The sequence below is a fragment of the Pelophylax lessonae genome (assembly GCF_965119305.1).
Source record: "Pelophylax lessonae genome assembly, chromosome: 5".
Taxonomy (NCBI): Eukaryota; Metazoa; Chordata; class Amphibia; order Anura; family Ranidae; genus Pelophylax; species Pelophylax lessonae.
Genome location: NC_138772.1, coordinates 273006967 through 273022279, shown reverse-complemented (window position 1 = coordinate 273022279; position 15313 = coordinate 273006967). Strand labels below are relative to the sequence as shown.

The window sequence follows — 15313 nt, the reverse complement described above, 5'->3', positions numbered from 1 at the left end:
AATGTGATGTTTGTGTATTTTGAAATGCTTGTGTAGGGAGGGACACCGTTCTATGCTGATGTGTCTCCAACTAAACATACCGGTAGTATGTTATAGCTTGGTGTTAACTGGAGGTTAACTCCAGGCTCCACAGGTCTTCCCTAAGCTTAGTGGGTTAAATGCTTCTGCTTGTTACTGTAATGGAGACAAAAATCCCCATGTCCGGAGGTGAATAGAATTCTACCTTGAAGGACAGTCACCGAAAATTTTTAAAAAAATTAAACATTCCCTTCTCTATCCTAGACTAAAAATCTGGCTATACATATACTTCAACATCTAATGTCCTAAAACACTTTTAAACACACACACAATTTCTAGGGCATTTTTCCTAATGCTAATAAATCTTTGAGGATGTTTTTGGGTTGAGAAAGGAAACTTGCGTTCCCAACGGAATCCTATGTGAATCAAAGGAAGCATATACAAGCTGCATGCAGATTGTGCTCCTGATGAAATTCAAACCCTGAACACATTGCTGCAAGGTGGAAACCCATTACGGCCTAATGCTCACCTGATTGCTGCAGGCAACATTTGAAATAGTTGCATTCACTGAAAAGTTCAAGCTGTAAATTGTGTCTTTAAGTCTTTAGTTCTACTAAATAAGGTCCTCTAGAAAACTAAATTGATTGTATCTGGACTAGCAATAAAATTCAAATTCCTTCACGTAGATTAATTCTGCCTCCCACACACATATTATTGCATTCACACGCCAGCTTGGGTCCCTAAAGCTTTGAAGAGCCTATTTTTCTCTTCTGCTAGAAGGGAGTATATGTCAAGAAATTACTTTCTTTTGTGTAACTAATGAGTGTTTCTCACAGCAGAAGGCTGTTACCGGGAATACTCTAGAAATTAACACTTTCAACATATACAGCATATCCAGTAGGATTACTGAAAGACTCTGAGTGCTGGAGCAAAATTGAATATAGCTACAGATATGTTGTAAGTACACAGCTGACAGATTAAAAGTGACAATTCTGGCAGACAGTGTGTGTTCGGGGGGCACTCACCCACACTCCTGTCACATTAAGACAAGTGGCCATGTCTATGCAGCTGCTGTGTCCCAATAGACTTTAATGGACTGCCTTTACACAGCCCCTAGAGGTTGGAGATGCCAGAAAAAAATGGCTCATTCGTGGTATACGGGCCCAAGTGCCTGTGTGAATAAGCCCTAACTAGGGTTCAGAAGCAGTAGCTACCTCTGCAGACACACCTTCATCAACACACATACAGTATATGTATTCACACACAAGTTTTATGTTTTTTTCTACCTTTTTGCATCATTTAATTTCATACATTCCTATTTTTCTTTCTTCCTGTGTGACATGTTTGCATTTACTTGCCCAGTAGAGGGATGTACAGTATTTGTATATCATTTTGGATTATTTTTTTTGCATCCCTTTGTTGCTACAATTGGATTACCATATAGTGCACTGCCTTGTTAATGATAGTCATTTAGAATTTAAAGGGTAAGTTCACCTTTTGTAACATGTTCAGGGTGTAACATGTAACATGTTCCAGATGCACCTGCCTCCGCAGCCCCCCAATCCCCCAAATATACAGTGAGCATGGGATCTTCTCCCACCACTTGCTATCACAATTTTTTTTAAAACGCAGCCGTGTGGGGCTTGGCACGCCCAGCCGTGTCATTCATTCACAGTGTTCTGTGAATGAGAAACTACAAGCACGGACAGCCCATGCAGCTATAGTTCTCAATGAACTACCAGGGAGCTGTTGAGTGCTCTAGTGGTTCATTGAGTCATCTTGCCAGAGTGTAACTGCATGCCCATATCGGAGGAATGGGCAGACAGCTACACAGACAGTCTTCAGGACCATGGCAATACACCCACAATCTGGTGATTATGAGCGCAATGCTTTACAAGCTGCTAACAAAAAATATATAAAAAATGCATATTTTTTTTAACTGCAAAAAAAAAAAAAAAAAATTTTATTATTTTATTGTAAAGATGAAATTTTCCTTTAAAAAATATTTAATCAAACTGTATATGTCACTGAGAGCACATTGAAACAATGCAAAACTTCAATTAAAATTACGCAGTTATTGCTGAACACTTTGCAGTAGAAATATGTGATTTTCTTTTAACATTTCCATCAGTGTACCTGAAAGCTGCATCAGTAGGTCTCCATAATACTCCCTGTCTGAATTATAAACTTTTTAACTTCAGGTAGGTGACTTCAGATTATATTGTAATATATACAGTATCTTAACAACTCTAGATAATTACCCAATCAACTCTAGGCAGCTCAAACTAATTACTTAGTTAATTAGTAGACTACAGTTTATCTAAGCACTACTGTCTTTAAGGTTGTCCCTTGAAAAGTATTCCGTACATAAGATCAGTATATATTATAGTAATATCTGTATGTTTGTGGATCTATATACTTAGAGTCAACCATGGGATTGACAATGCAAAACAACAATTTCATTTTTGTTTGTTACCAATGTTTTCTTTATTGTGTGAAAGAAATAAAAAGATAGGGTAATGCAATAATAAAAAGATACATACTAATAATCCTATTTATCTCCAAATACATAAATAAATGATTATCTTATTGTTGAGAAAAAAGATTGTGAATCTTTGACAGTACAGAATATTTATTTAAGAATTATACACTTAACAGTATCCCTAGAAAAGTACTTTGATTTTTACAGTAATGCTTTCCCATTTTTTATGGTCCTGGATAATAAATTTATTTGTACACTTTTGGTTAGTAAACAGAGTCTATTGCGTTGTGAAAATGGTCATGGGAACTAATTCTGGTTACATGCACCTCTTCTTGTTTTTTGCAAGGCCAATTACATTTTATGAGATGCTTTAAATGTCTTCTGAATTTGATCCCAACAAAAGCATAAAAAATAGGGTTCAGGAAACAATGCGAAAGTGCTATTTTTTCACTAACATATTTTGCATAGTCAATACGTTTAACTGATTCACATTCCATAATATACTGTTGATGGTGAAATGATTGTAACAAGATGGTAACATTGTAAGGTGTCCAGCTGAAAAAGTATACCAGAACAATAATAAGAATGAGTCTAACTGGTTTGTGGTTCCGTTGTGATCGAGATTGCTGTAATGTCCTTATAATTTTATAATAACAGAATATAATAGAAAAGAAGGCAAGTAGAAAGAAGATATTTTGTTGATAGTGGCTTACCAACACAGGGAATACTTGATCATATTCACATTTGTTAAGATCACCATTTGTACTATGTACTTGGAAGATCATCACGGGGACTGAAGCAGCTATGCTTATTAACCAGGCAAGCACAGTGATCAGAATTCCAAACAAAGGTCTTTTGGCTTTTAAAGCAGACAGTGGATCCACAACTGCAAGATAACGATGATACGTAAGAAATGTCAAGAAGATAAGTCCGCTGTAAAATCCTATAGAGAAAAGGATGTTGAATATTTTGCAAGCCATAGCCCCAAATACCCATCCTTGACTGTGGTAGACAGTAAAAATTGGCAGACAGGATGTTAAAATCAGGTCCGCGATAGACAGATTAAATATAAAGATGTTTGTAAGTGACTCCAGACTTTCGTATGTGAATATAATCCAGAGGACAAGGCAATTTCCAATGATCCCAAAAATAAAAATAACGGGATTTAAAATGGTTGTAAAAAGAGTTACAAAAATTTTAACATCCTCTTTGTTGCATGGTGGAACTATGAAAGAATCGTAATCAGATGTATAATCTGAAAATGTAGTTGCTTCCATCATAGATTTCTTTCTTTTTCTTTGACCTATGTTAATAAGAAAACAAATAGATTTTAAAGTTCTTCAGCAAGCAGTTACAAGTTTCCTAAAAATGGATATGGTCTTACCCTTTGTAAAGGTGAAGAAACTAAAAGTGAAGTGAATGTAACATTTGATATAAGTGTAGTAACTTCTTGTTTTTTTTTGTTTTTTTTTTGTTTTTTTTTATGCAGCTACAGAGGAAATAGGCCTTACAAGGTATTTTTGTTTCTGCATTTGGTCTTTGGTGGAATATGGAGAGCAAAACAGTAAAATGTAATTTATGGCATGCATAGAGTCTCATCACCTTTCTGCCCCTTAATACTTCATGGTATCTCAAAGTGTCTAGACGAAAGGGTGCATTCAATAATACCATGGGAGTAGAAATTGGGCACAGAGTATGGTTTGTTTCTGTAAATGTACTAAGAATACTTCTCAGGAAGAAAAACAGCAACTTTACAGGTCAAACATTTACTAGTTCATATAAATTGTTTCCATTTCAAGAAGACCGCTTTAAATACAGTCAGGTCCATAAATATTGGGACATCAACACAATTCTAATCTTTTTGACTCTATACACCACCACAATGGATTTGAAATGAAACAACCAAGAAGTGCTTTAACTGCAGACTTTCACCTTTAATTTGAGGCTATTTACATCCAAATCAGGTGAAAGGTGTAGGAATTACAAAAGTTTGTATATGTGCCTCCCACTTTTTAAGGGACCAAAAGTAATGGGACAGATTAACAATCATAAATCAAACTTTCACTTTAATACTTGCTTGCAAATCCTTTGCAGTCAATTACAGCCTGAAGTCTGGAATGCATAGACATCACCAGACGCTGGGTTTCATCCCTGGTGATGCTCTGCCAGGCCTCTACTGCAACTGTCTTCAGTTCCTGCTTGTTCTTTGGACATTTTCCCTTCAGTTTTGTCTTCAGCAAGTGAAATGCATGCTCAATCGGATTCAGGTCAGGTGATTGACTTGGCCACTGCATAACATCTGCACATCTGCATTGAAAGGGGGCACGCTGGTATCTCTGCATTGAAAGGGGGCACGCTGATCTCTGTACATTGAAAGGGGGGCACGCTGATCTCTGTGCATTGAAAGGGGGCACGCTGGTCTCTGTGCATTGAAAGGGGGCACACTGGCATCTCTGCATTGAAAGGGGGCACGCTGGCATCTATGCATTGAAAGGGGGCACGATTATCTCTGCTTTGAAGGGGGCACGCTGGCATCTCTGCATTGAATAGGGGCATGCTGGTATCTCTGCATTGAAAGGGGGCACGCTGGCATCTCTGCATTGAAAGGGGGCACGCTGGTATCTCTGCATTGAAAGGGGGCATGCTGGTATCTCTGCATTGAAAGGGGGCATGCTGGTCTCTGTGCATTAAAAGGGGGCACGCTGGTCTCTCTGCATTGAAAGGGGGCACGCTGGCATCTCTGCATTGAAAGGGGGCACGCTGGCATCTATGCATTGAAAGGGGGCACGCTGGTATCTCTGCATTGAAAGGGGGCACGCTGGCATCTCTGCATTGAAAGGGGGCACGCTGGCATCTCTGCATTGAAAGGGGGCCCGCTGGTATCTCTGCATTGAAAGGGGGCATGCTGGCATCTCTGCATTGAAAGGGGGCACGATGATCTCTGCATTGAAGGGGGCACCCTGGTATCTTTGCATTGAAAGGGGGCACGCTGGCATCTCTGCATTGAAAGGGGGCACGATGATCTCTGCATTGAAGGGGGCACGCTGGTCTCTCTGCATTGAAAGGGGGCACGCTGGTCACTGCATTGAAAGGGGGCACGCTGATCTCTGTGCATTGAAAGGGGGCACGCTGATCTCTGTGCATTGAAAGGGGGCACGCTGGTCTCTGTGCATTGAAAGGGGGACCGCTGGCATCTCTGCATTGAAAGGGGGCACGCTGGCATCTATGCATTGAAAGGGGGCACGATTATCTCTGTATTGAAGGGGGCACGCTGGTATCTCTGCATTGAAAGGGGGTACGCTGGCATCTCTGCATTGAAAGGGGGCAAGATGATCTCTGCTTGAAGGGGGCACGCTGGACTCTGTGCATTGAAAGGGGGCATGCTGATCTCTGTGCATTGAAAGGGAGCACGCTGGTCTCTGTGCATTGAAAGGGGGACCGCTGGCATCTCTGCATTGAAAGGGGGCACGCTGGCATCTATGCATTGAAAGGGGGCACAATTATCTCTGCATTGAAGGGGGCACGCTGGTATCTCTGCATTGAAAGGGGGTACGCTGGCATCTCTGCATTGAAAGGGGGCAAGATGATCTCTGCTTGAAGGGGGCACGCTGGACTCTGTGCATTGAAAGGGGGCATGCTGATCTCTGTGCATTGAAAGGGAGCACGCTGGTCTCTGTGCATTGAAAGGGGGCACGCTGGTCTCTCTGCATTGAAAGGGGGCACGCTGGTCTCTCTGCATTGAAAGGGGGCACGCTATACCTTAATTACTGAAGGCCCCTTTCACACTTTTGTGACCTCATAGTCACACAATTTTTTACAACGTTTTTCGCCGCAAAGCAATGCCTATTACATTTTTCTGTTTGCGCCCCCCCCCCCAAAAAAAAGATTTTGAGCACCAGCCGCCACTGTTACTTAGAGTAGGGAAGAGTGTAGATGGGCAGGAGTGCCTAATACAGAAACTGCACCAAAGGCACATTGCATGATATGCAGCCTTCATATATATTTTACCCAGTGCTTTAAGTGGGCCGGTATGCACCGGTACTCAGTACCGCCACTTCTGCAAAAAGCTCTTGAGCATACCGCCACCTCTCCCTGCGCCCAGAACGTGATTTTAGCATACCGGTACGCAGGGCCGATCCACTGTTGAAAAGGGGGGGCGCCGCTCTGCAAACAGAACAGTAAATCCCACATCGATGCCGGCCGCACCGCTGACCGCTCTGCCTCTGCTGTGCTTCCTTCCTTCTGTATCACTGGTTGCTAGATTGCCTACCGCTTGGTGTCTAGCAACCAGTGTCGTCATGTGCCCGGCCCGCCGCTCCAGCATTCACAGCGGAGGAGGAACTTATTCATCTGCCCCTAAACAGTGCTCTATCCCCCACCCCCTCCAGCAGTGCCCTGCGCAGTGGTGTCCTGACTCCTGCCGACACCGAGAAAGTAAAGCCTGGCTGCTGCTGCTTGTCACCCCCCAGTGTCCTAGCTGCCTGCCGCCTGCCACCACAGCACCTGCCTGGCCTGCCAGTGCCACCACAGTGCCCTGCCATCCTTCCTGCCACCAGAACAGCACATTAGGTGAGTTACCAGCCCAAAACCAACTTGGCTTCATCTTAGTTCCTGTAATTTGGCCTCTCAAAGCTATCTAGAGATTGTAATGTATCCCTAAATATTTGTCAATGCTCGTGCCACATTTTTATATGCACAGTTAGTTTAATATGTGCCAGTAAAAGAGATTTTTACACATCATTATTATATCTACTTGATCGCATTTTCATGCATGTTTATGTGGCCTTGTAAAAAAGATGAGTTATGGAACTGTATGCTACCAGTGTGCCTCAATCCTATGAGACTAATAGGCTGTTAGCTGAATTTTGTGGGGATAAACACAGTTATTGCTTATAGATTAACCATCGTAAAGTTAATGTCATTGGCTTTCATTTTCCTTCTCCCTAAATAGGCAACACTTACAGTGATAGCTCTTTTACTCTTGGTTATTGGATTATTTGCAATTTCTTTTTTAGCAAAATAGTTCTATTTAATCCAGTTAAAACACATTTTTCTGGCAAAAGTAGTGGTTTGTTTTCTGCTATAAATGAAAGAAGACATGCACCCAGCAAGATTTCTAGTAAGTAAAGTAATGTATGCTTTCATCTGGAGTATTTATGGTTGTAAGGTTTCTTTTATAGATTGTCAGAATACAGTGATGGCTCTGTGTCAGAACATGGGGATGACCCAATGCCAGAAAACAATATGGGGCCAAGGTCAGAATTTAGTGTTAACCTCATGTCAGAATCCAGTGATGGATCTATATCACAATATGGTGATGACCACATGTAAGAATATAGTGTAGGCCCTATATGACAGCATGATGGCCTTATATCAGAATAGAGTGAGGACTGAATGGTGAACCTGATATTAGAATAGTCTCATGTCATATGGTGATATGGTCCATGTCGGAATAAGGTGATGGCCCCATGTTAGAATACACTGAAAGCTCTGATGTCAGAATAGTCTCATGTCATATGATATTATGGTTCATGTCTGAATTAGGTGATGGCCCCATGTTAGAATGCAATGAAGGCTCTGATATTAGAATAGTCTCATGTCATATGATATTATGGTTCATGTCTGAATTAGGTGATGGCCCCTTTTTTTTAGAATGCACTGAAGGCTCTGATATTAGAATAGCCTCATGTCATATGGTAAGATGGTTCATGTCAGAATTAGGTGATGGCCCCATGTTAGAATGCACCTGAAGGCTCTGATATTAGAATAGTCTCATGTCATATGGTATTATGGTTAATGTCTGAATAAATGGATGACCCTATCTTAGAATACAGTGATGGCCCTGATATCAGAATAGTCTAATATCATATTATGATATGGTACGTTTGAAGCTGATTTTTCTAGGTTGGAATACAATGATATCCCTGATATCCAAATAAACTTATGTGCAGTGCTTTAAGTGTGAAATATTTGTGACTGATGCCCAAATGTTTCATGTTTATGCATTTAAAGGCCTAGAGTGTGTGGATAGCATCAGTGGGGAGTCACCGGTAAGGTGAGGCAGCAGCACGCAGCAAGCACACGAGAAGCAGGCCCGGGGACATCGATTTTAGAGGTGGCGGCCGTGGCCCGTGGCAGGTAAGTGGAGCAGTGAGTCCATTGCACATTTGCATTCTCCTACCGGTACCACCCTCCCCACCCCTGAAATTACAATCTGGACTGACACACTGACAGAATATTACAGTTGAACATGGCAAACATGTATAATACATGTCAGTAAATTTGCTATGTCCAGCTGAAAAGTTCTGTCAGCGTGTCACTGTCAGTCAATATTATCATGTAATGTTAATGCTTTTAATATCCATTGTAAGGAATAGTTCATGTTTATGCATTTGACAGCCATTGTTCGGAATATTTCATGTTTATGCGTTTGATGCCCGTTGCCAGCAATATTTCATGCTAATGCATTGGATACCCGTTGTCAGGAGTACTTCATGTTTATGCGTTTGATGCCCATTGTCAGGAATATTTCATGTGTATGCATTTGATGGACGTTGTCAGGAATATTTCAGTTACAAAAATAATTGCTCATGTTGTCTGAATCCCAACGGTGCCACATCCCAAAAAATGATCAGGAATATTTCAGGTTCATGTGTTTGATTTCCATTTTGTGAATCAAACGCATAAACCTGACATATTCCCGACATTGGCCATCAAACACATAAACATAGCAGCCGTTAGCCTGCTAATTACTCGCACTTCTTGAAGTGCTTGCCTCTGTAAGTACCCTGTATGCCTTTTTGGGCTTCAATAAAACTATGAGCATTCGATCCCTCTTCCTTTTTATACCTGAGTGATACCGAGATCTGGAGGCAGGTCCATGGAGGGTTGGAGTTGTGGAGGAGGAGAGAGACGCTGTCTGTATACAACGCTGTTGCTTGTTTTGACCCTTTATGGGTCTAGTATTGAGGTAAGCTGCTATAAGAGCATCAGTCACAGAGAGCACCGGGATGAATTGACATTTAAACACTTTTTATCTATTTATTTAATATTTTGGTAAACCCTGTTTGAATTAACTTTGAAGTGTTATTCACTTATTTATATGTGATTTTATTTATATGCACTTTAGTTTGCATGGTTCACATTATTTATTTACCACTCAAGTAAGAATTCTTTATATTTGTATTTATTTATTTGGTAAATATTTCTTTGGCGCAGCATTATTGATTTTTGGTATATATATTCACTAGTGTAATGTGTAAACACTGAATGCTTGCGGCCTGAGTTTTCTGGATTGTTTTATTATTCTTTATTTTTTGTGGTTTTGCGCTGATTATTATTTCATTTTATAGGGGCAGAGGGTGCACTGCTCGGTAATAATAATAATACCTAATAATAATACCTAATACAGTGTGACTGTGATGTGAAGAACAACACTTAATATGCTCTCCTGGCTTCAGAGTACTAAAAGAACACGGTCAGAACTTGAATCAGATGACTTGCTGGCTGACACCACACCAAGCCAGAATGATATTGCTGCAGGTCAGACTCAAGCTAATGAAAGCAGCACTTGTGCCGCGGTCGAGGACGAGAATGACATCACTTCTGATGACAACAGCCGCGTTAGCCGGCAAGAATGTTGGTCCCAAGCACAAGTCCAGTATTTCTCCACAAATTACAAGTGGCTGATGAGCAGAAATCACAAGTTGGGTTGTAGTGTGTGTAGTCAAGTTTGTGCTCGCGTTGTGGACATGCAGCAAGGGCAGAGAGTGTCGCAGGAGTGGAGTGGGTGCTTAATCTCGTCTTTTGGAAGGGACAAGGCTGCACAACAAAACTCACTACTAAAGAAAATAAAAGAGCACAGAGACTCAATTTATCACAAGAAAGCAGTTGAAATAAAAGAGAAGGCAACAGAAAATACAATGCAAAAACACATTGAAGCTATGAGAAAGGCTGAATACGCTTCAACTTGCAACGTGTTTAGAACAGCTTATAAGATTGGCAAGCATGGGCATTCCTTTACAGACATGCCAATAGATGTCCAGTTGCAAGTCTTAAATGGGGTCAAGATGGGCAGAGTTTTGCACTCTAATAACTCATGTGCAAATATACTGGATCACATTGCAGCTGAAATGAAAAAGAAAGTAGTGAATGACATAGTGATGAATGAAAGAAAATTGTGTGTGCTCATTGATGAATCTACTACAAAAAGGGGAAAGTCTGTGCTTGTTGTGTGTTGCTGCGGTCAGCTATTTCTAGTAAACAGCCAGACACAATATTTTTTGAACTGATTGAGCTGCAGGGGACCACAGCAAAGGACATCACTGAAGCACTGTTAGGATGTCTTCATAACAATGGCTTTGACCCTCACTACCTACAGGAACATTTGTTGGCATTTGCTTGTGATGGAGCCTCAGTGATGCTTGGGAGGAAAGCAGGAGTTGCTGCGCAGCTTTGCTCCAAATTCCCTTACCTGTTTGTCTGGCATTGTTCCAATCACAGACTGGAACTGGCAGTTTGTGATGTTTTGAAGGAGGTAGGAGGAATCAACCACTTTAAAATATTTTTAGATCAGCTTTACTCCCTCTACCATGCATGCCCAAAAAACCAAAGGGAGTTGACAGAGAGTGCTTACAATGTTGGACAGCGTCTCCTTGTGATAGGCCGTGTTTTATCAGTGCGTTGGGTTGCTTCAAGTGAAAGAACAGTGAAAGCAGTATGGGAGAACTACCAAGCTCTGCCGGTACACTTTACAAGTGCTGCTGCTGATACCAGCAGGGATTCAAGAGAGAGAGCAAAATACAAAGGACCCAATGATGTTCTCATTACTGTTTCTTTTGTGGTCAATCTTGGCATCATGTATGACGCTCTCACAGAACTCAGTGACCTCTCAAGAATGCTCCAGAGACGGGACATGACTTTGGATCAAGCCGACAGGCAGCTGGACCGACAAATCCGGGTGTTTGAGTCAATGGTATCCACACCTGGTCCCTACACACAAACTGCCATTGAAGCTGAAAAGAAGAAAATCTTCAGAAATGTATGCCTGCATGAAAATGAGAGGGTTATAAAAATCAACCCTGGGCAATTTTTCCGTAGCCTGTCTGAAAATGTTAAGTGCAGGATGACTCCAACAAGTTCCTCACATGTCAGTAGAACCTCGTCATCTGAAAAGACAGATAGTCACCTCCTCTCAGACATCAAGGTCCTCCAATCTGACTCATGGCCGGCATCTCTAGATATTCAATATGGGGATGCGGCAGTCAGACGTTGATGTCAGAGATTCAGAGTTGGGGAGAGGGAAAGTTTCCTAGGATTTAGGGAGTATAAAGACCTAAAAGCTTCCAAGACACCAAAAGCCCTGAAACCTCTTCTTAAAGCTGTCCACACCATTGCAGTATGAACAAGTAAATGCGAGCGAGCTTTCAGCTCAATGAATGATACTTTGACAGATAAAATAAACTCTCTCGACATCAAAAGGCTTTCAAATCTGATCTTCCTGAAATGCAGCGGACCACCCTTGGATCAGTTTAATGCACAAACATATGTGCAGACATGGCTGGCACTAGGGAGGAGAGGTGCAGCATCCACAAACTGTGAAGACCAAAGTGCAAGGAAAGTGGAGCCAAAACGTGCTGGAGCCTTTTCTAGGTAAAATTATTTGTACAGTACTTCTTTTTTTTTTCATTTGATGTACTGTGAATGTATTTTGCTGAATCTGCTTTTGAAATGAACCATCTTCAAGACTTCAAGACAATGTTTATGTTCTACTGTTCTATGGTTATGGTATGTTTTAATTTATTTTATGTACATTTTGTTAAAAAAAATTCAATACCCTTTTGCACATTTTATGTTCAGTAGCTCTTTCTAGGGGTATTTTTTCAAAATCCGGCTTTTGCACATTTTATTTATGTTCAGTAGCTCTTTCTAGCTCAAGCAAATCCACAAACTAATAAAAGGATGTATTATTGTTTATAAGGTTGTCTGTCTGTTGACTGCTGTATATTAAACCCCTTCAATATAGTTGTTGTTAGTAACACAACTTGTTACCTCAGGGGAGGAGGGGAGTCATCAAAAAAAAAAAAAAATAGGCTATAAAATAGAGTACCGGCACCTCTTTTGGGCCACTTAAGGCACTGATTTACCTACTAAAAACAACACCTCTCTAAAACTAGAAACAAATAAAATGGGTCCTCTCTACTGCCTAGTAAGGCAAAATGCCTGGAAAATATGTAACATGGAAAGAAAAAGTGGGATGTCACAGGGAAACAAAGCCAAGGTGGTATACCTACAGAAGGCTGTTCAGTGGATACCCCATTTTGGTGTACTGTTGCAGAAACTGAGTATGTCATTGATCAAGCTGTGGTATTCCCATGCTACATGAATGGTGGCACCCCCCACCCCCCCTGTAATTGTAATAAAGTGCTCACTCTCTCTTTGTATTGCTGCTTCATTGAAATGAAAGCCTTTCTGGCCTCTGGTTACAGTGTTATATTGAATAGATTTATATGATGGGTGGCTTTCTATGTAGTCTATAACCTGTTCATATACGTATTCCTAGTTATAGACCTCATACAGTCAAACAATTTAGGGAATTGCCATACTTTCGCACAGCAATTGCCAGTGGTCCAGCTCTACTGATACACCAGCTCTGGTTAACATTCCACCTGTAATTCATTTTTCGTTTACAAATTATTTATTAAAAGTAGTCAAGCAGTACAAAATAACAGGACATAAAATGGCCAAAAAGTAAGTTCAGCCAGACATATCTCCAATCATACAGTTTGCCTGTAATTATTTTTTTTTATTTTTTTTTATCACATTTTCTAAAGTACTATATTCCTGTCAATGCACATTTTTTTTGAATATCCAAGAATACATAAAAGAAGAATCTGATGTCAAAACCACTGAACCAAGTAACTTGTTGTAAGCTACAGGAGAAATTTATCTAGGCACTGCATATAGACAGTATATACAGTATCTCACAAAAGTGAGTACACCCCTCAAATTTTTGTAAGTATTTTATTACATCTTTTCATGTGACAACACTGAAGAAATTACACTTTGCTACAATGTAAAGTAGTGAGTGTACAGCTTGTATACTAGTGTAGATTTGCTGTCCCCTCAAAATAACTCAACACACAGCCATTAATGCCTAAACCGCTGGCAACAAAAGTGAGTACACCCCTAAGTGAAAATTTGGTGTTATCGCTCTCACTCTCTCATACTGGTCACTGAAAGTTCAACATGTCACCTCATGGCAAAGAACTCTCTGAGAATCGTAAAAAAAGAATTGTTGCTCAACCTAAAGATGGCCTAGGCTATAAGAAGATTGCCAAGAACCTGAAACTGAGCTGTAGCACGGTGGCCAAGACCACACAGCGGTTTAACAGGACAGGTTCCACTCAGAACAGGCCTCGCCATGGTCGACCAAATAGGTTGAGTGGACATGCTCAGCGTCATTTCCAAAGGTTGTCTTTGGGAAATAGACGTATGAGTGCTGCCAGCATTGCTGCAGAGGTTGAAAGGGGGGGGGGTCAACCTGTCAGTGCTCAGACCATATGCCGCACACTGCATCAAATTGGTCTGCATGGCTGTCGTCCCAGAAGGAAGTCTCTTCTAAAGATGATGCCCAAGAAAGCCCGCAGACAGTTTGCTGAAGGCAAGCAGACTGAGGACATGGATCACTGGAACCATGTTCTGTGGTCTGATGAGACCAAAATAAACTTATTTGGTTCAGATGGTGTCAAGTTTGTGTGGTGGCAACAAGGTAAGGAGTACAAAGACAAGTGTGTCTAGCCTACAGTCAAGTATAGTAGTGGGAGTGTCATGGTCTGGGGCTGCATGAATGCTGCCGACACTTGGGAGCTACAGTTCATTGAGGGACCATGAATGCCAACATTAACTGTGACTTACTGAAGCAGAGCATATTCCCCTCCCTTCAGGGACTGGGCCGCAAGACAGTATTCCAACATGATACCGACCCCAAACACACCTCCAAGATGACCACTGCCTTGCTAAAGAAGCTGAGGGTAAAGGTGATGGACTGGCCAAGCATGTCTCCAGACCTAAACCCTATTGAGCATCTGTGAGGCATCCTCAAAGGGAAGGTGGAGGATTGCAAGGTCTCTAACATCCACCAGCTTCGTAATGTTATCATGGAGGAGTGGAAGAGGACTCCAGTGGCAACCTGTGAAGCTCTGGTGAACTCCATGCCCAAGAGTAACCCAGCGCAGTGCTGGAAAAAATGGTGGCCACACAAAATATTGACACTTTGGGTCCAAATTGGACCTTTTGATATAGGGCCATACTCACTTTTGTTGCCAGCGGTTTAGACATTACTGGCTGTGTGTTGAGTTATTTTGAGGGGACAGCAAATTTACACTCTTATACAACTTCACACTCACTACTTTACATTGTAGCAAAGTGTCATTTCTTCAGTGTTGTCACATGAAAAGATATAATATAATATTTACAAAATTGTGAGGAGGGTACTCACTTTTGTAAGATATTGTATATATATATATATATATATATATATACATATAATAGTATACACTAAAACTTACATATTCAAATAGTCCATCTTAAATAATCAAAAGTGTTTATTCAGCAAGCTTTCAAATCATGTACTTCTTCAGAGAAACACCACACATTCTTTGGATTCACTTTTCCATTGCAGTCACAATATATAGGAACCACGTGCAAAATAATTAGCCCTTACTAATCACCTTATTATACATCAAGTGTACTTTATCAAAACATTAGCCAATTCTAACCCTGCGCCGTGAAGGACCACTATAAAATAATAAT

The 15313-nt window shown here is 41.0% G+C and overlaps 1 protein-coding gene across 1 annotated transcript; it reads right to left on the bottom strand.

The window, feature by feature from the left end:
- Positions 1 to 2617: 2617 nt before the first annotated feature.
- On the bottom strand, positions 2618 to 3790 carry XCR1 (X-C motif chemokine receptor 1). The gene has a single exon (XM_082259120.1). The coding sequence runs from the start codon at positions 3778 to 3780 to the stop codon at positions 2764 to 2766; it is 1017 nt and encodes a 338-aa protein (XP_082115246.1). The 5' UTR covers positions 3781 to 3790; the 3' UTR covers positions 2618 to 2763.
- Between the last annotated feature and the right edge of the window lie 11523 nt (positions 3791 to 15313).

Excerpts from the sequence above, each read along its gene's own strand:
- XCR1 (XM_082259120.1), bottom strand. The coding sequence starts at position 3,780 with ATGATGGAAGCAACTACATTTTCAGATTATACATCTGATTACGATTCT.